Below are 21,400 nucleotides of genomic sequence, written 5' to 3'. Positions count from 1 at the left end.
GTTGTGGCATTTTTTCTTTAAACTGTCAGACTTAGGGACGGCCCTTCAGCATATAGTGGACCCATAAGACACGTGACCTTAGCCTTTCTTGACCTGTGACTGCTTTTGTCTCCCCTCTCCTTTTGGTTATGTTCTCACTCAGCATTTTGAGAAACAGTCATTCTCTTTATTTGTTGTCTGACAGTTTTGTTTAAATTCCAAAGGAAGGCCAGGCATGGTGGCTCATGCCTGTAATCCCAGCAATATTGGGAGGCCGAGGTGGGCAGATTACTTGAGCTCAGGAATTTGAGACCAGCTTGGGTAACATGGCAAAACCGCATCTCTACAAAACATACACAAAATTAGCCAGGCTTGGTGGCACGTGTCTGTGGTCCCAACTACTTGGGAGGCTGAGGTTGGGAGGATCTCCTGAGCCCAGGAGGTGGAGGTGGCAGTGATCCTAGATCGTGCCACTGCACTCCAGCCTGGGCGAGAGAGTGAGAGACTGTCTCAACCAACAAAGCCAAGGGCAAACCCTTTATTAGCCTAGAATTTACTATCCATTTGCTTTATGTAAGCCTACTTGCATACTCATTTGTTTACTGACCTCTTACTAAGCACTAAGTCAAAACCATTGCATTAAGTGCTGTGCAGGGAAAAGGGATAAATAAGATACAACTTTTGGTGGGTGTTTCCTCTGCCAGGAGGGACCCCTGGAAGCAGCATGGAAACAGGGAGACCAGTCAGGGGCTACTGTAACACGTGGCTAGCAGAAAGTGAGGTTCAACTGGCAAGTGGCAGAGATCACATGACTAAGAAAATAAGTGTGCGTGACAAAACAGATGACATTGCTAGGGTGGAGTGGCTGGCGGGGCGTGGGGGAAAAGAGAGGAGGAAAACTACAGAGGACTCTGGGTGCTTTCGCCTGGGTGGCTGGGGAAATGGAGGGGTCGTGAGCTGCTAAATAAGTTCCTGAGGAGAGCAGGGGTGAGGTGAGGGAAGAAATGCTGAGTGAGATTTCAGTCACAGTACAGGCGAGCTGCCCGCCAGGTATAAAGGTGGGGGGTTCTGGCCGGGAATCGGGAATGACCCTCAACGATTTCCTTTGACTGTACCACAGGCACTCAGAGAGCACAGGCTACACATCCTGGTTTAGGAGCCACACTTTGCGGAAAGGTGAGAGTTGAAGCATGACCTTCCACTGAGGTGAGACTGGGTAAATCCCTGGAGCGGGTGGTTGGCAGGTTGGAGGAGAGCAGAGGAACCTCAGGGAAGGCCTGTATTTAAAGAGTAGGAGTCTGGGCACTGTGGCTTATGCTTGTAATCCTGGCACTTTGGGAGGCTGAGGTGCAAGGATTGCTTGAGCTCAGGGGTTCAAGACCAGCCTGGGCAACATTAGTGAGACCTCATCTGTACTAAAAAGTAAAAAAAAAAAAAAAAAAAAATGAGCCAGGTGTGGTGGTACACGCCTGTAGTCCCAGCTACTCAGGAAGCTGAGGGGGAAGGATTTCTTGAGCCCAGGAGGTTGAGGTTACAGTAAGCTATGATCGTGCCACTGCACTCCAGCCTGGGTAACAAAGAGAGACTTGTCTCCAAAAATAAAAAAAAATTAAAAAATAGAGTGGGATGCAGAAACAAAGCTGGCTAATGTGACAAGGCCAGAGCCAGGAAGAGTGAAAATCTGGAGAGCACAGTGCCATGGAGGGCAAGGGAGGAGTGCGCCAGGAGAGGGAGGGGCCCGGGCTGAGGGTGCATTGACCTAGTGCCCTTACCACAGAAGACAGGAGCAATGGCTGGGGGATTGGGGGACCTTGGTAACTTGGGAACAGGTTGAGGAGGGTGGGAGCTGATTCCCAGGTGCTGAGGGGAGAGTGGCTGGTTTGAAAGTGGATATAGGGCCAGGCGCAGTGGCTCAAGCCTGTAGTCCCAGCACTTTGGGAGGCCGAGACGGGCGGATCACTAGGTCGGGAGATCGAGACCATCCTGGCTAACACGGTGAAACCCCGTCTCTACTAAAAAAGACAAAAAACTAGCCGGGCGAAGTGGCGGGTGCCTGTAGTCGCAGCTACTCGGGAGGCTGAGGCAGGAGAATGGCGTAAACCCGGAAGGCGGAGCTTGCAGTGAGCTGAGATCCGGCCACTGTACTCCAGCCTGGGCGACAGAGCCAGACTCTGTCTCAAAAAAAAAAAAGTGGATATAGGAGTGTGGCATCCCCCCTGCAGAAACAGGATTTGAGTCTCCACAGACGGACACTGGTGTAAGACCCTCACCAGAGCCCTTGAAAAGGGATGGTACTCACTGTCAGGCCGCACTGCCAAGAGCTCGTGCAAGCAGTGGGTGTGTCCCCTATCCCCCACCAGGCCCCCATTACCAAAAGTATTGAAGATTTAAAGAATTGCTTCCAAGTTTTCATTGACCTCACTAATTCCAAGTATAGTTTCTTAGAAGCAATGATCCAAATGGAAGCCCTACCCAAGTAGTCATCCAGAGAAAACTTGTCATTGTCCCATATCTGAATGATCAGCCTGGGTGGGATTCGAAATTCCGTTTGGTCAATACTCCAGAAATGCTCCTAAAACGAAAAGAAACATGGACACACCAGGTGATCATGATGACTCTGAAACACTCACCTTTGGCTCCTTAAGACAGCATCAAAGCCTGGGGCCTTTCTCTCCTTTGCACCCCCCACCCTGACACTCCCTTGGGCCTAAATCCTTCCACTTTATCTGTATGGAGAGCAGTCAGGCTCCCCAGGAAATCACAAGCTGGGCAACTGAAAGAATGTCCAGGCATTTCCCAAAGAAGAAGATTCCTTGCCATGTCCCTATCAGTGTGACTTCCTGCTGCCACCTGGGGGTTGGAGAGTGACTCATCTCCCCACCAAAGACCCCTATGTCCTATTTAGATTATCCTCCTAAGGCCGGGCATTCTAGGCCAGCCCACAGTATCACCCACTGGGGTGTCACTTCTGCTTAGCAACTTTCCACCCGCCCCCCACCCACAGAGATGTCTGAGTGTGCTCTCATTTTACATGGGGGTAAGGAGACGGCCCAGATTCTACTGTTTTATCAGTGCAGATTTAGAATGTCCTGGGATTTTTGGCCTTTGAAAAATACCACTGGGCTGGGTGCAGTGGCTTGTAATCCCAGCACTTTGGGAGGCTGAGGACACTTGAGGCCAGGAGTTTGAGACCAGCCTGGCCAACATGGTGAAACCCCGTCTCTACTAAAAATACAAAACGTAGCTAGGTATGATGGTGCATACCTGTAATACCAGCTACTTGGGAGGCTGAGGCATGAGAATCACTTGAACCTGGGAAGTGGAGGTTGCAGTGAGCCGAGATCATACCACTGCACTCCAGCCTGGGTGACAGAGTGAGATTCTATCTCAGAAGGAAAAAAAAAAAAAAAAAAAGAAAGAAAGAAGGAAGGGAGGGAGGGAAGGAAGGGAGGGAGGGAGGGAAGGAAGGAAGGAAAGAAAGAAAGAGAAAGAAAAGAAAAGAAAAAGAAAGAAAGAAAGAAAAGAAAAGAAACCACTGGCTTTTGTTTGCTTGTGGTCACTTAAGACCCTCAGATCCTCATACTAGAGGTAGGTCGAAGGAGGACTAGGTAACTGTCCTGCAAGTTCTTGCCTCTCCTTGCCTCAATGTTAGCCAAGACTAAACATCTCTCCAGCTCAGGTACACCTAAGTTCCTCTGGTCCTAGTAGAAAGGGAATTTCCCAGTGCTTCATGAATTTGAAGGAAGATCACTGGGTTGTTTGTTTTTCATATTCCAGGAATGTTTCCTTTGCAGGGCTCAGAGAGCCTGGCTCTGAGGGACTGGGCGGCCCACTCTGCTCTTGTCTGTTGCTGCCTGACTGTCCTGGGTAGGATCATGCTCCAAGCACCACAGGGTATGGGGAGGTCCAGCCCTAGATGTGGGTAAACAGGAAAGGTAACCGTACCTAAAAGCCCTGATCCCCGCCATCAGCCCTGATGCCACACCATCTGAAAGTGTGCATTTTTGATGTCACATTGAGCCTCTGTGCCTCTTGAAAGTCCCCTTTGGCACTTTGGGAGGCCAAGGTGGGAGAATGGCTTGATCCCAGGAGTTCGAGACCAGCCTGGGCAACAAAGTGAAACCCTGTCTCTACAAAAAATATAAAAATTAGCCAGGCTTGGTGATGCATGCCTGTAGTTCCACCTACTAGGGAAGCTGAGGTGGGAGGATTGCTTCAGCCCAGGAGGTCAAGGCTGCAGTGAGCCATGAGTGCACCAGTACACTCCAGCCTGGGTGGCAGAGTGAGACCCTGTCTCAAAAAGAAAAAAAAAAAAAGGCCCCCTTTGAAGGCATTCATCCCACTGGTATGAAAACCCGCCCACTGGCTGGATGCGGTAGCTCGTACCTGTAATCCCAGCACTTTGCAGGGGCCGAGGTGGGTGAATCACCTGAAGTCGGGAGTTCAAGATCAGCCTGACCAACATGAAGAAACCCCATCTCTACTAAGAATACAAAATTAGCCACGCGTGGTGGCACATGCCTGTAATCCCATCTACTTGGGAGGCTGAGGCAAGAGAATCGCTTGAATCCAGGAGGTAGAGGTTGCAGGGAGCCGAGATTGTGCCATTGCACTCCAGCCTGGGTGACAACAGTGAAACTCTGTCTCAAAAACACAAAAACCAAAAAACAAAAAACAGTGCTTACTACAGCATTAGCACTGAGTAGGGCCAGCAGAGGGTAGGCCTAATGCGACACAGGGCTGGTGGCTGGTACGTTCTGATCAGCTGTGGGGAGAGGAGGTGACCAGGCAGAGCTAGGGGAAGCTGAGAGAATGTGGAGGCAGGAATGGAACAGGGCATCTACGGAAGACATCTGTTATTATCGACAATGCAGGTTCTAGACCCCCTTTTCTGGAATGAAAGCACCCAGCTTTTCCTTAGCGGACTCCCCTTTCCCCCAAATTTTAGAGACGCTGCCTCTGTCTCTAACTCTGGAGCCTGGACAATCAGAGCATCCCTGGGCAACAATGGTTGGTTCAGGGATAGACACATGGCCCGCAAAGGCAGAGACACTGAGGCCCAGTTCCAGAACTCTGGTTGGCCCCATGAGGCCTTCGCTCTTCTCTTCCTGCTGAGGTTAGCGGGGAGGACAGGATGTTACCTGGGGCTGCCACCGTGAGTCCGTGGAGGAGGGTGGGGCGGAGGAGCGGGGAGGGTGAGACCGATTTCTAAAGTCATCATCACTTCACCGCGGGATCCAGACAGGCCTAAAGCCAGCAGACCCCTGGACTTTTTGGTAATGTGAACCAATACATCCCTTTTCTGGTGTCAGCCAGTTTGAGTTGAGTTCTGTAACTGAAAGTCTAACTAGTTAAGACCAGGAGCGCCCTGAGCCCTCACGGTGGTGTCTCGGAAGGAGGTCAAGCAGATGTGGAGGTTTACTAAGGAAGGATACCCACTTTAATACCGGGCCTCTGCTTGACTCTGCCTAGCCTGGGAAGACGTCAGTCTCCCTGTCACATAAAGAACACACTTGGGTTGTTGTTTATACTAATACAAAACCATTACTTCTACCCTTTAGCCTTCACCGCACCACCAGTATGTGAGGGGAAAGGAAGTTGTGCTCCTCATGCTTCCTAATTACACAAATACCTGTCCTAGCAGTGTGACCTTGGACCAGTATCGAGGTGGCAGATTCCCCATCTCTACTGAAAAGGAGCCAGACTCAGTGACGTCCGAGATCCTGAGCATTCTATGAGTTTCTGAGTTAAGGAAGATCCATGATACCCACTTCCCACTGGCGTATTTCAGAGCTCACTTTTTTCGCGACGATACAGAGTTGTTCGGCTGGAAGGTAGTCAAACGGGAAAACAAATCTCCAGTTAAAATTCCCTTCACCATCCAAAGACCTGTAATGGACATCTGTTTTCTGTTTGTTTTCTTCGTTGCCAGGAATCCAGCTGAAAGGCAGAGGCAAATAGACTTAGCTTCACGTGATTGACAAGTCATGTAGCCGCAAAATCGTGCAGTAATTAGGGGAGCGAAGAGCAGAATGAATGAATGCACTTTTCTTGGGCAACTTCCAGTTATCTACGGAGCTGGGGGTGATTTATGGAGGGGAGGTGCTCTATTGCATCCAACACAGGTTGTGGCCAAATAAATATATCATCCCTCTAAAACCAAAGCAGGAAACCCTTTAGACTTCAGTTAACAGGGCTAAGGTGAAATTTTCTGGAAAACATCAACAATGTAGCTTCTATTTTGGGTACATTGAAGCCTGCTGGCTATGATTTGAGTCCTCACAACTATAACTCATCAGTGTCTGCCAGCACTGCTGATAGGTTAAATGAATATGAGTTAGCTCAAAATTTTAGCCTTTCCTTTCCCATATTTTACTTAAGCAGACCAAAGAAGCACAAATCAAGTAATCTTACAGCTTCCTTTTTATAAATTATTCTTAAATTCACTATGATAATATTAATGATACTGGCAAGGAAGACGTCAGCTCTTATTTCCACATGCATATCTGTGAGCATTCATTTCACTAACGTCTTAACTTTGAACGTTCGAGAAGTTTTCTTCTGCTTGTGCCTGGCACATAGTAGACACTAGAGAAATACCTACTGAAGGAACGAATGAATGAGTGTGCCTGAAAAGAAGCTGTTGCTACTGGGAGGACTTCTAGTTTGAAACCAGGGGGTAACATTCGATTTTACACTGTCAAAGCAATAGAGAGTGCATGGTTCTCGAAACTGCACATTAGAATCACATTAGAATTGACTGGGGACATTTTAAAAATATTGATGCCTGGACCCCACAGATACAGATTCTTGGTAGGAGGCAGGCCTGGCTGGAAAAACTCTCTGAGCCTCATCTCGCATCTGTAAAATAAGATTAATGATATGTGCTCCCTTCACATGGTCAACACGAAGAGAGAAAAGATTATGGTTTAGCAGGGGCAGAGTGCGAATGGGGACACCTTTAACACACAGGTTATCATCTTCTGTGAACCAGGTACGTAACATGCATTATTTTATTCTTCCCAACAGCTGTGTGACTCTCTCCACTTTGTGGAAGAGGAAACTGAGGTTCAGAGAGAATATATTAACTTGCACAAGGTCACATAGCCCAGAACTGACATGATTCCCAGGTCAGTCTGATTGCAAAGTCCATACCTATTACTCTGCCTCAACCATAGAGACTGCAAAGCCACTCGAAAATACTAAGTCCTACTATTAGTAGTGGTATTAATATCAAACAACTACAGTACTTTTCTTTTTGCTAGTCAATTAACTGACTAGATAAATGAGTTGAAAGATTCCTTTTGACTATTAACTATTTTTTTAATAACTTTTTTTTTTTTTTTTTTCTTTTTAAAGAGCCAGGTTCTCACTATGCTGCCCAGGCTGGACTTTGAACTACGGGGCTCAAGTGATCCTCCTGCCTCAGACTCATGAGTAGCTGAGACTGCAGGCATAAGCCATCATGCCCAGTTTTGACGATTAATTTTTAAGGTAACTCATCGAGGAGAGTTCACGTTCTCTTGGTCACCACCTTAGTGGCCTCACCTCCTGATCCACCCCTAAGGGTCACCATCATCCTATCCTAGACTGCTCACCCTTACAACTCTTCCTCTCTTTTCTTATGAATTTTCACATTTAATTTTAAACATAAATCTTTCCATACTTTAAGACAAGTCGAACAGCTCCTCCAGGTATATGTATTTGTGTGCATGTATGTATAGCTTGATATGTAATACAATACCCAGCTGTGTCTAGTATCTTTTCACGTATCGTATTTAGATTTTTATTGCACATTTTTCAAAGTACTTTAAGTTGAGCTTTATTCTCTGATTAGAGGAGTTTTCTCTCAGTTCAGAATTACTTGAGTCTGTTTCCCTGATTTGAAAAAAAAAAAAAAATGCTTATGATAGTCAAATAAATTTGCATATATATAATTAGCTGAGATTAGTTTTCCGTAGAGAATGGTAATGAGATCCCAAAATGAGAAAGAATAATGAAGAACTTGATGAAACATTCCCTGTTCACAGTGAACCTAAATGATACTAATTATATCTTTAACAAAGTTTTGATTGAAGGCCACATGGGATTATAGGTGAAAGTTTATTCTGACTTTACGAATATATTAAATGTCACAAGTCTTATCTTTTATATATCAAGGAACCAAACTCAGTCCATGTGGAACAGCAACAATACTATCTGCCAGGCACTGTCCTAAATGCTTTGAATAACTGGGTCACCTGAATATCCCTGGGAAGGAGGAATAATCATTATCACCATTTTACAGATGAGGAACAGCGAGCTAACTACCTTGCCCAGCCAGTAGGGAAAGTACCAGAATTTAGTCACTATGCTGTACAGCACGCAACATATGATTGAGGCATATGATCAAGGCATCCACACAGGTGATTTGAAATTGAATTAGGCAAGTAAGAGAATATTGAACAACAATGACCCTGGACATGTTGGATGCTGGCACTCAATGCAGGTTGGTAGAATAAATGACTTCTCTTTTCCATAGACATGGGCTTCTGGTAATACAATATGTAGAAAATGAAATTTTGGAAGCTTTACTTGTGTCTCAAAGGCTATTCAGGGTATCAAAGGGGAATAAAAAGAAACTACATGGCTAAAAAGTCCTAGAAATAATAAATCTGCTCAAGAAACTGAAAAAAAAAATCCACTTTGTCAAAAAGGAAACAAATAAATATTTATCAGTTCTTATAATCCTTATATAGCTTTGCTCATAAACAAAGTCCATACAGGTCTCACCCTCTCTTTCTCTATTCTCTCCCCTTTGCTTTCCAGGAGCTACCTAAGTACAACACATTAATGAGATAAAATAGCCTCAAAAAACCAAGAATCCTATCGTGGGCACATTCAGTAATGAAAACTCACGAAGGAGAGAGTCTGTCTCCCTGAGCTTGGCAAAGTCTCTTGTGTGCTAACCTCACCCTTTGACGTAGATGTCACTCATTTCCTCTCCTGTGATGCTTTTCTCATCCAAGATAACGTCCTTGGTGTTCCAGATGATCACACGCAGGTAGTATCTGCAAGAAGCAGTTGGAAGGTACTTTTTTTCTGGTACTGGACCAAGTCCCCAGCCCAGTGTATGTAGCAGGGTCTCAAGATGACTTACTTCTTGGCTTTCCGGGGTGTGATGTTGAAAGGAGGGCCTGGTGGCCCCAAACTCTTGGGGAAAACATCCACCCACATCTGAAGTTTTCCCTAAACCATTTGAAAATGAAAAGAGGACTGAAGTTATATGATGGGTAGCAGAAGCCACAATTTTCTTTCATATTTCTTAGATGAAACTGTTTCTTTAGTCCCTCTAACTTATTAGTCCATATGGAAGGCAAGAAGTGGAAGAGAGCAAACCAAGATTAATCCTGTATGTATAATGTCATTTGGGCCACCCACTTTCCATTCTCACCCACGGGTCTCTGATGGCTGCACGTGTCCACCTGTATCATAGTCTGGGTCTCACCTGGTTAATAAAACTGCGGACTTCCCATTACTAACCCAATCCCAACATACCCACATATACACCCCACATGCAGGCATGCATACACACACACACGCACACACCCACCCCCTCTTACAATGACTTAAAATTGGGTCCTTCACCTTTAGCAGTTCTCATGCTGTCATTCTATCCATCACACTGCCCACCTGACACCAATCTCCATTTTGCCATACCCAAGTGTTTCTCTACTTACCTCAAAATACAAAAAGTAATGAATGCAATTAGTGAAAATGGTATTAAATTTTGTAAAAGGAAAACTTACAACAAGGAAAACTGACAACATAGCATTTTCAAAACAGGAGCTCAAACTGATAATATTATAGTTCCCAAAAGGTAAGGATTCCTGGCCATTGGTTCATTGGTGCCCACCACCAGGTAAGTGGCTAGCCGGAAGGGGAGGCGAAAGCCTGGACTGACATTTGTGCTGCCATCCTGGGGAGGTCCTGCTCAGCTCTTTGACTGCCACAGACTGGGCCCATCCATCTGACTCGAATGTTCTTCCAGACAGGTCAGGAATGCCATGAAAAAACTATTATCAACCGTACAAACCAATTTGTATTCTTCAAACTGTTTTTGAACGTTCTGTAGACTCTGTCTTTAGACAAAAACAAACTGATCTTCAAGAAAGTTGCCAAGGAAACCACTAGATTGGCTTCCTAATGTATTGTGACCAAAATACATGGAGTGCAGCTCTTGAAAAGGGATATATTTTACTATGATCTGATTCTCCTCCAACTAATCTGTAGGGCTCAGGGCTCTACAATTCATCAAGCACTCTACAGAATATTAGGCGCCCAGTGTCTCCCGACGCAGCCACAGTCTGTGGCTAATGCTGTAGGCAGAAGTGATGGGGGTTTGTGGATTCCCAGGGAGAAATCTTCCTCACTCTGTCATTTCTTGAAACTCCTTATACAGCTAAGGGCTGAGAGGAGAAAAAGGAGGAGGAATAGATTTTTTGGTGAAAGGAAGAAGTGGAAATGTAGAACAAAATAAAAGCAAGAAGTAAGTGACAAAACAACCTAGAAAGCCCAGGCCAACCCTTTTGCAATCAGCACGTCCATAGTTTTGCTGTCAGGGTCAACAATATTAGCATCATGAGATTAATCTTTTTTTTTTTTTTTTGAGACAGAGTCTAGCTGTGTCACCCAGGCTGGAGTGCAGTGGTGTGATCATGACTCACTGCAACCTCCGCCTCCCCAGTTCAAGCAGTTCTCCTGCCTCAGCCTCCCCAGTAGCTAGGCTTACTGGCACCCACAACCACAGCCAGCTAATTTTTGTATTTTTAGTAGAGGTGGGGGTTTCACCATCTTGGCCAGGCTGGTCTTGAACTCCTGACTTCGTGATCCACCTGCCTTGGCCTCCCAAAGTGTTGGGATTATAGGTGTGAGCCACTTTGCCCATCCTAGATTAATATTTCTTAAAATGTGATCAGAACCTCTTCAGGTACTTGTTAAAATTCAGATTCCTGGACCCACCCTAGACCTACTGGATCCAAATCTCTGCAGACATGACCCGGACATCTTTATTATAACAAGCTTCCATATAGATTATTTTGTCAGTGGCCATGTCTTGCTTTGCTTCTGTGGAAACTGCTCTCTATCTTCTGGGAGTGGAATGTCCCCCATTGCTATCCACATGGTCCTTGCCTCCCTGATACTGTAGTCTCAGATAGCACCTCCTGAACTGGGCTGAGCTCAATCACTTTCCCAGACCCTGCCCACCTCGCTGGACCTGAGTGGTCCCGTGGTTGGCAAGGGGGCCAAGTCTGGGCAATGAATCCCTATGCGTTTAGAAGTAGATGGGGCCGCATTACAACACACAAGCACTCAAGGACTCTCTGTAATAGCTGGACTCATAGGAAGGTGATCACAGCAAGAGGGCAGATGAAACAGACCCAGAGAAACAGAGATGAGACAGAGAGACCCTGGTTCTGGTTTGTTCTGAGTCATGGCCAATCTCCTTTCTGGATTTAGAAAGTTACCTGGAAATTCTTACAAAAAATTCCCCTTTGATATGACATTAATTTGAATCTCATTTCTACTTCTGTACATCTAAAAGCATTCAAAGAAGATAAAAGGGGCAAACACGTCAACTACTGCCATTGCGTTTGGGGCAGGGATAATGGTCTTCAAGGGAGGGGAGGCCCTTTACCTGGGAAATGTTGGGCTGGAAGGTGCTGTGCAAAGTCCTTGTTTCCACGTGCTCAGGGACCAGCCCCTGAGTCCTGAGGATGTGAAGAGCAAGCCGCTCTTCAGGGGCCCCGAGGTGTCGGTGCAGGATTTTGTTGGCTTCTGCAACGGAAAGCGGCATTGAAGCAGGAATGAGTATTTGTGAATAGTTTAGCCAGATTGCCTGGACCTGCTTCCAGCACTTCATCCCAGACTTTGCCAAAATGGACAGGCAGTGCCAACATGCAGACTTTGACTTGTGAAGGAAGAGTTGACAGAACTGACCAGGAGCCCTGCCCCACCCAGGCTCAAACCTAACTTGCGGGCTGCCGATAGTCAAGGGACCAGGATACCAGGACGGGGGTAAGTGGGAGCATTCTGTATTTAATTCTGTGGCATGAGCTCATGGCGTGCCTGTTTCTCAGCCTCCCTTGCGGTTAGAGGAGGCCATGTGACCAACTTCAGCCAGAGGGTAACATGGGTAGAAGTGACATGTGTATCCCCTCTGGACCTGGCCCATAAATCCCTCCTGGGTAGGAGTCTCTATGTGCCTTTTTCTTCTGACTGCAAAAAGGAACAGCAGCCTTAGACTCCTGCAGTGAAGAACTGCAGAGCTAGAAGACGGCAGGGACCTGGGTCCATGGAACACTGCTTGGAAGACAGCTACCCACCTGGAGGAATGTCTACTTAGAATCAACGAGAAATAAACTTTTTTTGTGTTAGAACACGGACATTTGGAGGTTCAATTTTTACAGCAGCTAGCATCACTGTGGTATTCTGGTTTTTTGTTTTCTGAGACAGTCTCGCTCTGTCATCTAGCTGGAGTGCAACAGCGCAATCTTGGCTCTCTGCAACCTCCGCCTCCTGGGTTCAAGTGATTCTCACGCCTCAGCCTCCCGAGTAGCTGGGACTACAGGCATGTGCCACCACATGCAGCTAATTTTTGTATTTTTAGTAGAGGGGGGTTTTCGCTATGATGGCCAGGCTGGTGTCGAACTCCTGAGCTCAAGTGATCTGCCCACCTCGGCATCCCAAAGTGCTGGGATTACAGGCGTGAGCCACCACACCCGGCCATCACTGTGGTATTCTGAAAACATAGGCCCCAGATTCTCTTGACACTTCTCCCATGAAGAAGTGGGGTCTGTGTCATTTCCCTCTGAATCTGAAGACGTAGTCAAACACTAAAGTATGGAGAAAAGATGCTGTGTGACTCCGAGGCTTAGACACAAAGGCCACACAGCTCCTGCCTGGTTTTCTGGGGACCCCCACTCTGGGGGACACCATCCACATGTAAGGAGCCTGAGTCCAGAGAGTCTGCCATGCTGGAAAGGCCTGTGTAGGTGCTCTGGTCATTAGCCCCAGCCGAGAGCCAGCACAACTGCCAGCTGCGTGTGTGGGCCACCTGATGGCTGCCCCGAGCAGGGCTCTCAGATGACTGCAGCCTCAGCCGACATCTGACTGCAACCTCAGGAGATGAGCCACCCAGGCTCAAACGTCACTTGTGGACTGCCAAGAGCAAAGGGACCAGAACTCCAGATCCGGTGAGAGGGAGCGTTCTGTATTTACTCTTGTGGCACAAGCTCACGGCCAGCCTCGGCCAGAACTGTTCACCTGAGCCCATCCTGAACTCCTGACCCCCCCAAAATTGTTAGGAAAACAAATGGTTGTTTCCAGTTACTAAGTTTGGGGTGATCTGTTATATATCAATAGTAACTGGAACAATCCCCATGACAGGGCAGTTTGTTTGTTTGGGGTTACCCTTAACCATCAGACCATGATGCTTCCCAATTTATTTGCAATCCTGTTTGCAAGTTCCCATGTTAGCAGCATTAACATTTCTTAAACATCTAATCATCCCTGATACCAAGTCCTCTTTAAAACGCAAAGACAAAACATAGGTTTTTTTGTTTGTTTGTTTTTTGAGACAAGGTCTCACTGTCACCCAGGCTGGAGTACAGTGGCACGATCTTGGCTCACTGCAACCTCCACCTCCTGGGTTTAAGTGATTCTCATGCTTCAGCCTCCGGAGTAGCTAGGATTACAGGTGCATGCCATCACACCTGGCTCTTTTTTTTTTTTTTTTTTTTTTTTGTAGTTTTAGTAGAGATGAGCTTTCACCATGTTGGCCAGGCTGGTCTTGAACTCCTGACCTCAAATGATCCGCCTGCCTTGGCCTCCCAAAATGCTGAGATTACAGGTGTGAACCACCGTGCCCGGCCTGAAAACATAGTTTTTTTTTTTTTACAATGTCATGAATCAAGCTGAGGAGCAGAAAGCACTTTTCTTCCTGTGCACCTTTGTTCAGCTCCCCCTGGATATCCCATGCCCCTGCCACCACTCCCTCTGGGTATCCCTCCCCCATGCAAAATATGGAAGCACAGTTCGCATGCTCTGTGATGCTTACTGCAGTCTTTGTCACAGTGTGGCTACCTATTGATGCGTCAGGACAGGCCGTATTATAAATTGCTGCTCGGAAAGAGCAAGACCCCAAGGTTGGACATGAGCCAAATGGGATCGTAGCAGGCTCTTCAAGCCAACCACAGCATCCCTGAAGCTTCTGGGAGAAGGGATGGAACAAATGATGGAATAAACCTGGAAGGGAAATTCCTGCACTACCATCTGGGCATTTTTAAGCAAATTATGCATTACATGGAAATTAGTTCATTACTAGTACTTTGTGTAAAACTCTAATGGCTATGATCTAAAAAGGGCAAGTAAAACATAAGACGACAAGAAAATGTGTCCACTTTGACCCTTGACAAGACAGCAGAACTCTGATGTGGCTGCTGTTAGATAGTGTCACACGCGCAAAGCCTCATGTGGTATCATTAGGGTGCTGGCTCTGTCTGTTCACTCCCCCAAACCAAGCAATATATATGGGTTACTATACTTTGTACAAGTTTACAATCCACAGCTAGGTGCTCACCAAATTCATCCAAACTGTAGTCTCGTCCTCCGTATCTGATTCTACTCCCATCTTCGGAAAGGATGGGTTGTGGGAAGCCTTTGAATCTGGCGACATTTTGAAGCAGCTGTGTTGGTCTCAGTTGATCTCGCCAGGTATTGACTCCAGAACTGTGAATAGCATCAGGTGGCTCGGAGTTATGGAGGAGCCTGCAGGTTCTTCTCGGATTCACACACACATGCTCATGTACTCTTAGGTGCTCCCATATAGTGGGGCAGAAAATCTGCGTTACACTCCGACTTTGGCCTAGAAATCTATTTCAGAGTCCTAAAAATCCATATGCTATTTTGGCCTCAGCGAAACAAATGTATTTATTTATTTAACATGTATTTAGCCTTCAGATTCCTCCTCTGTAAAAGTGAGGAGTTTGACTGAGATCACTGAGTCATAATAGGCAAACTAATAAACTAGAAATTGCAAGCTATGTCTCATCAGATACGGTGGAGAGACACTGTATAGCAGGCAAAAGAGGGACATCACAAAATTAAGTACAAGGCGCAGACAATCCCTATTTCCCAAGGGCAGGGAATCCTTGCTATCAAACATTGCCAGCCCTCAGTCCTTGACATCCAGGAGGGACTCAGTGAGGGGTAGCAAGGGAACTGGTCTTCTGGGCTGCCACCTGTGCCATTCCCCAGCGCATGGCACTGCTCCAGCTGCCACCATTTTACACACACTGTGATGTGGGAGGGGTTCATGAGGTGGCCCTAAGATTCCCTAAAATAATCCTGTGATTGAAATCCGTACCTAACTGAGTGACAGGAGCAGTGGCTCAGTGAAGGAAGGCGCTAAGAGTAGAGGGCTTAGGCCTCCTGGGGTGCCAATGTCAGAGGCGGCAAAGTGCCCTTTGTACGGTCAAGCAACTTACACACAGTACTCCTCTGGTATGCCGCAGTGGGACCCAAAGCGGGAAAGGAATCGGTTTTCCAGATCAATAATTGTTTCTCCTACTTTTTCATCCCGGGTAAAGGTGTCATAATCATAGACAGAAATTTTCAGGTCTTTTTCCTGAGGTAAGTAGCAGCTCAGTTCGTACATCCTAAATAAACAAATGCAAGGTCAGAATCTCCACGATCCATCTGGGTACCTCACAAAAACCGGTGCTCTGTGCACAGATTTCCCCGGGCCATGTGTGGTATGGTATGTCCTCAGATGGAGGACATCTGAGTAGGATAATCAGGGTGGGTGGTGGTGGGTGGCTTGCTAAATAGTACATACTAGAAATAAGAACAAGAAGAGAACATATGCTTGCTCAGGAAACCTGTGGGCTTTAAATGCCTAGGTTCAAATCCTACCTCTGCTGCTTACCAGCTGTGGGACTCTAGACCAGTTACTTAACTTCTCTGTGCTAAGTTTTCTCATCTGTAAAGTGGTGATAATAACACCTCCAATCAGTGTCGCTATAAGGGTCAAGTGAAGAAATATTTAGAGAGCATTTGGCGTGAGTGCATTGCTCCAATGCCAGTATAATAATAATGATGTGTTATTATATTATTAACTTTATCATCACATGCCCATTAGCTGTTCACCGGAGCACCTCTACCCAGCTCAGAGATGAGTAAGGCACAAGTACCCTCCATAACTGTGCCCCTGCTAGGTTCCCTCCTCTGCCTTCATAGAGACCACTGCCCCATGGAACATCTCTGACTCAGCCCATAGAAGCACAGGGGAGGAGAGTGAGTGCAATTTACCATAGGGTGTGATATGCAGGGTGCCCCAAAAGCTCCCCCTCTCCTCCCAGACCCTCTGGGTCTGCCCTTGGCTCCAGTTCTTCTTCTTCTTTTTTTTTTTTTTTTTTGAGATAGAGCCTCGCTCTGTTGCCCAGGCTGGAGTGCAGTTGCGTGATCTCGGCTCACTGCAAGCTCCACCTCCCAAGTTCACGCCATTCTCCTGCCTCAGCCTCCCTAGCAGCTGGGACCACAGGTGCCCGCCACCATGCCTAATTTATTGTATTTTTAGTAGAGACGGGGTTTCACCGTGTTAGCCAGGATGGTCTCGATTTCCTGACCTAGTGATCTGCCCACCTCGGCCTCCCAAAGTGCTGGGATTACAGACATGAGCCACCGCGCCCTGCCGGCTCCAGTTCTTTAAGGCTTTTCTAGAGAACCCACATTAAAATGTACACACTTCTGAGATGAAGATAAAGAGTCAGACAGTGCTTCTGTGGTGGGTGAGCAATGCGCACTAGAGGGCGGGCTTTGGGTTCTGTATGTGCCCTGTCCACAGAGGGACTCATCCCAGAGAATGTGTTCAATACATTCTGTTGAAGGAGAAGCTGTGAGAGGCCTCCTCTCTGCCTCCTCCCCTTCTCCTTGCACTCTGGTGTGTGGACTGGTTCCTGCCCAAAGAGCCAGGAATGTTGATCCATTTGAGCAGAAAACAGATGTGAGAAAAGGTGCTCGAGTCGTGACACATGAAGCGCCTTACCCACATGTGCCCCAAACCAGCACATTTCCAATCCCAAGTTCCAAGAAACAAATCATATGTGGTCTCTGGGAGAAAGAATTCTTCAGTCAAATAAAGTTGAGAACCGCTTCTTTTGCAGTTCTTCTGGACATACTAAAGGTTCCGAGAAGTCCTGCAATTGTAATCTTTTTAAACCCAAGTGTCTTGGTTTTACTAAGGAATATATTTTTTTCTTGGAACATCAATTAATATCCTGCGGAAGACACTGCTATTCTTTGGAAGGCGATCTGCCATGATGGATAGGACTCTGAGTAACGGCCACGCACATAGGAAAGGTTGGTCCTTTCTGAATTCCTGTTCCAGAGTCCCCAAGAGTCTCTGCAGAGAAGAAAGCTACCCGCTAAGACCGAGGCCATGGACCGGAGCCATCTGAGGGGCTGCAGAGCCGGCGTCTCCTTGGCTCCACCCTGCTGGATGAGGGGAAGTCTGCCCACCTGCCACACAGCGATTGGCCTAGCAGAGCCTGACAGCACCGCTTCCTTCCAGGGTGCCTCCGAGCAAGACTTTTCCTGCCACTTAATTAAGCTTGTGCCTGGCTCCTCTGAGACGAGCAATTCAGACAGGGTTGCCTTTCTCCCTTCAAAGCTGGCTTTCCCTGCTTCCCTGTCTCCCTCACAGGAGCCCTTCTTCCTGCCCTGCGTGCCTTTTCCTGTCTAGACCTCGGGGCTGGATCAGTGGAAGAAAAGGAAAACGATCAGATTGCCGTGCCAGAGGATTACTTCCATTCCCTGGCCCGGGCGCATGGCCTTGGGTGTGCAGCATGCGGGGGGTCGGGGGGAGTGTGTGCGCAGGTATGTGTGTGCGACACATGACAGAGAAAGAACCCATAAGGCTACAAACCAACAAACTCAAGAAGAAAAGAAGCGTATGGGCAACATAATAAAGCCAGAAATAAAAATATATGCCATGCAGCAAACAAGAACCCAGTATTCTCTCACTCAGCAAGGTTCTCAGAACAAAACATCATTCTCACAAATGTCTCAGACAGAGAACATTTTTCTACAGGTGATGGCTTTGCCACAAATGTGAAATATCACCAAGGCGGTTGGAAAAGCCTGGGGCTTGGAGTCAGCAGAATTTCTAGCTAAATCTCGGCTCTATCACTTACCCCACCACCCCTATTAATAGAGCTCTGGGAGCCCTGTTTTCTTCACCTGTACAGTTGGGTTGGTAATCCCTGCCCTGAGCAGCTAATAAGTTTGACATGGAGATGGAAATCAGACCGTGGTGTGCCACAAAGACACTGGGGTCAGATGGTCTGGGTTCGAATCCTCACTCTTCTCTTTTTTTTTTTTTGAAGATGAAGCTCTGCTGCCCAGGCTGGAGTGCAATGGTGCAATCTCAGCTCACTGCAACCTCTACCTCCTGGATTCAAGCAATTCTCCAGCCTCAGCCTCCTGAGTAGCTGGGATTACAGGCACGTGCCACCACACCTAGCTAATTTTTGTTTTGTTTGTAGAGACGGGGTTTCACTAGGTTGGCCAGACTGGCATCGAACTCCTGACCTTGTGATCCACCCACCTCAGGCTCCCAAAGTGCTGGGATTACAGGTGTGAGCCATTGCGCCCGGCCCTCACTCTTCTCTTAACAGCTAAGTATATTAAACACTGCATCTCTCTGTGCCTCAGTTTCCTCTGTTATAAAATAGGAATGATGGGGTGGGCACAGTGGCACATGCCTGTAATCCCAGCACGTTGGAAGGCTGAGGCGAGAGGATCACTTGAGGTTAGGAGTTCGAGACCAGCCTGGCAAACATGGTGAAATCCTGTCTTTACTAAAAACACAAAAATTACCTGGGTGTGGTGGCACACGCCTGTAATCCCAGCTACTTGGGAGGCTGAGGCAGGACAATCACTTGAACCTGAGAGGCGGAGGTTGCAGTGAACTGAGATCATGCCAGTGCACTCCAGCATGGGTGACAGAGCAAGACTCCGTTTTTAAAATAAAATAAAATAGGAATAGGAATAATAATGGCACCTCAGAGTTGTGAGATTTTTTTTGAGATGTTTTATATAAACAGCTCCGCAGACAGCCAGGTGACAGGGTGGTCCCCGGAAAAACTCCAACTGGCCTGTGCTCCTGTAACACTAGTACAAACGCTGCCTGTCTACCCTGCAAGCTATCAGAACCAAGCTTCTTCACTTCCGTGAAATTCTTTTATTTTGGGTTTATCAATTTATTACCTGCTCTCCTGTCTAGAATGTTTATCTAGTTCACAATCACAGGGCCTAGGACAAGGTTGGACACACATTAGAGTCTGCATGCATGTTCCGTGGAGAAATGAAGGCCAGAAAAACATTTAAGAATGCACATTACCTGCCAAAGACTGGGTTGAGAGTGTTGGGAATGTAGTGATCTCGGTCTTCAATGACTTTTTTGCCCAGTGTTATTTTTATGTAAGGGTCACACTGCGGGGACAAAATAGACGGGATGTTACATCATCATAGGACACAAGGTGAAGTCAAGTTCAGGGACAGACTGAGCTCGCCTCCACACCCACTCCCAGCTGATGACAAGGTGGCCGCCATGGCACCCCTGTGCCTAAGACGAGGGAGCAGTGCTCTCCTTTGGGTGGCATGCAGCCAGTTGTGTGGGTGCAGGGGTGGTGGCAGGGGGAGTCCTGGCTCACACCTGTAAAATGAGAAGGATGAACCAGGGGACCTTAAGCCCCTGCAAGCTCTTAGATAAATCCCCATGGGGACAATCCTCCTGAATACATTGTTTTGATGGAGTATCTTTCCCCTAGTGAGATAACAGACGCCCAGAAAGAAAGAACAAGACAATTATTGTGGCTGATGACTGTAATTATCTTGCTACAGGAGAAGGCCCCACACCCAAACTCTTACCAGGCCATTGTTGTCCTGGGGCTGGAGCTCTAAGCCTCGAACAATGTAAATCCTAACCGTGCATTCCTGTGGGACGCTGTCAGGTAATTCCCGAAACTGTCTGGGAGGGGCTGGCACACTGGGGTCATCCGGCAGAGGGTAGATCCGAAAGGAGCCCTAAGAGGGAGAGACAGAAGGACTCACAGGGCCCTGGGTGGCCCAGATAGAGGGCTCCCAGGAAGTCCCCTCCCCCCACAGGGGTGTGGGATTGAGGGATGGGAGGCTGCCTTTTGTGGAAGAAATAATGCATATTGCACTTTGCATATTTCCAGTAGGGAAAGTGAAATGATTCTCAAGTAATTACTTGAGAGCTCACAGGGGAGAAGAGAGAGCACAGCAGAAATCGGGAGTCAAGAGGAGAACACAGGCCAGTGTGATGGACGAGGTGGTAGTGAGAAAGAGTGAAATCCTGCACATTCTTTGAAGACAGGAACAACAATAATTACATTTTAAAGCCAACAAAATACCAACAGTGATCCCCCTTTTCCTGTAGCACCTCTGTACTCCACCTCCCACTCCCAGGCAAACTTCTTTCAAATCTGTTTCAAAAGTGACACCTTTCGAATCTCAGCTGAAAGGTGTCACTTCCTCCAGGAAACCTCCCTGACTGCTCCTGGGCCAGGTATGTTCTCTGGGTGCTCTCATCCAACCCCACACTCACCCCGACACAGCCCTGTCCTCTGCATTAAGATAATCTATTTATTGTCTAGATCCTTCACTAGACCGTGAGCTTCTAGATATGGAAGAGGGGGGCATGAGGTCTCGTTCATCACCCTATCTCCAGGGCCTAACATAGGACTAGGCATATAGTAAGAGCACAAAAATTGTATTTTGAAGGAGTGAGCCAACAAGACCTGCTGGAGAGGCCACATATTTTGCCCTGAAACCAGGAGAACGCACTGAAGCTGGATTCGAAATATACAGATCTTAGTTCCAGCGGTCTTCATTCAGTCAAGTGGCATGGAATAAGCACCTACTCTGTGCCAGGTACTAGGGACCCACAAAAGAACTCAATGACTCTCGTCTGGCACAGCAGTGGTCAGTAGGGTTGGCTCTTGTGCCATTTGTGATTGCTTGGTGGGAGGCTGTACTGAGAAGGATTTGAGACCATGCATCGGGCATCATCCTCTGGTCCCTTAGCAATGTCTGCTACAGGCAAAGGATTAAGAAGCAGCAGCAGCAGCACATCTGCCATGACTTTGCCAAGCGTGGTTGCAGGGAGGGGCAATTATAACTGCAGATACTTTCCGTGTGTAAGATGCTTTCATGGAGGCATGAACCCAGACCTGTGGGAGCCCAGAGCAGGAGTGAGTCACACTGCCCGAAGCAATCAGGGAACACTTGACAAAGAGTGACATTTGAGCTGGTGCCTAAAAGAATGAGTAGGACTTTGTCAGACCACAAAGAGGGT

At 47.2% G+C, this 21,400-nt stretch overlaps 1 protein-coding gene across 2 annotated transcripts in view; it reads right to left on the bottom strand.

Moving 5' to 3' along the window:
• Window positions 1–21,400, bottom strand: part of MYOF (myoferlin) — a 173,666-nt gene that overhangs the window by 7,772 nt on the left and 144,494 nt on the right. The window contains exons 42-50 of one of the 2 annotated variants that reach the window (XM_023226269.1): window positions 19,951–20,106; window positions 19,421–19,512; window positions 15,507–15,677; window positions 14,600–14,748; window positions 11,657–11,796; window positions 9,119–9,207; window positions 8,934–9,029; window positions 5,778–5,919; window positions 2,452–2,551 (exon numbers count right to left, since the gene is read on the bottom strand). In XM_023226269.1, the coding sequence (XP_023082037.1) occupies window positions 2,452–2,551; window positions 5,778–5,919; window positions 8,934–9,029; window positions 9,119–9,207; window positions 11,657–11,796; window positions 14,600–14,748; window positions 15,507–15,677; window positions 19,421–19,512; window positions 19,951–20,106 (1,135 nt within the window). Of the gene's footprint in view, window positions 1–2,451; window positions 2,552–5,777; window positions 5,920–8,928; window positions 9,030–9,118; window positions 9,208–11,656; window positions 11,797–14,599; window positions 14,749–15,506; window positions 15,678–19,420; window positions 19,513–19,950; window positions 20,107–21,400 lie in introns of those variants that run through there. The other variant, XM_023226270.1, reaches the window with a different exon arrangement.

The sequence above is a fragment of the Piliocolobus tephrosceles genome, chromosome 9 (assembly GCF_002776525.5).
Source record: "Piliocolobus tephrosceles isolate RC106 chromosome 9, ASM277652v3, whole genome shotgun sequence".
Classification (NCBI taxonomy): Eukaryota; Metazoa; Chordata; class Mammalia; order Primates; family Cercopithecidae; genus Piliocolobus; species Piliocolobus tephrosceles.
The sequence above is the reverse complement of the archived record's forward strand: the minus strand, read 5'-3'. Positions and strand labels throughout refer to the sequence as shown.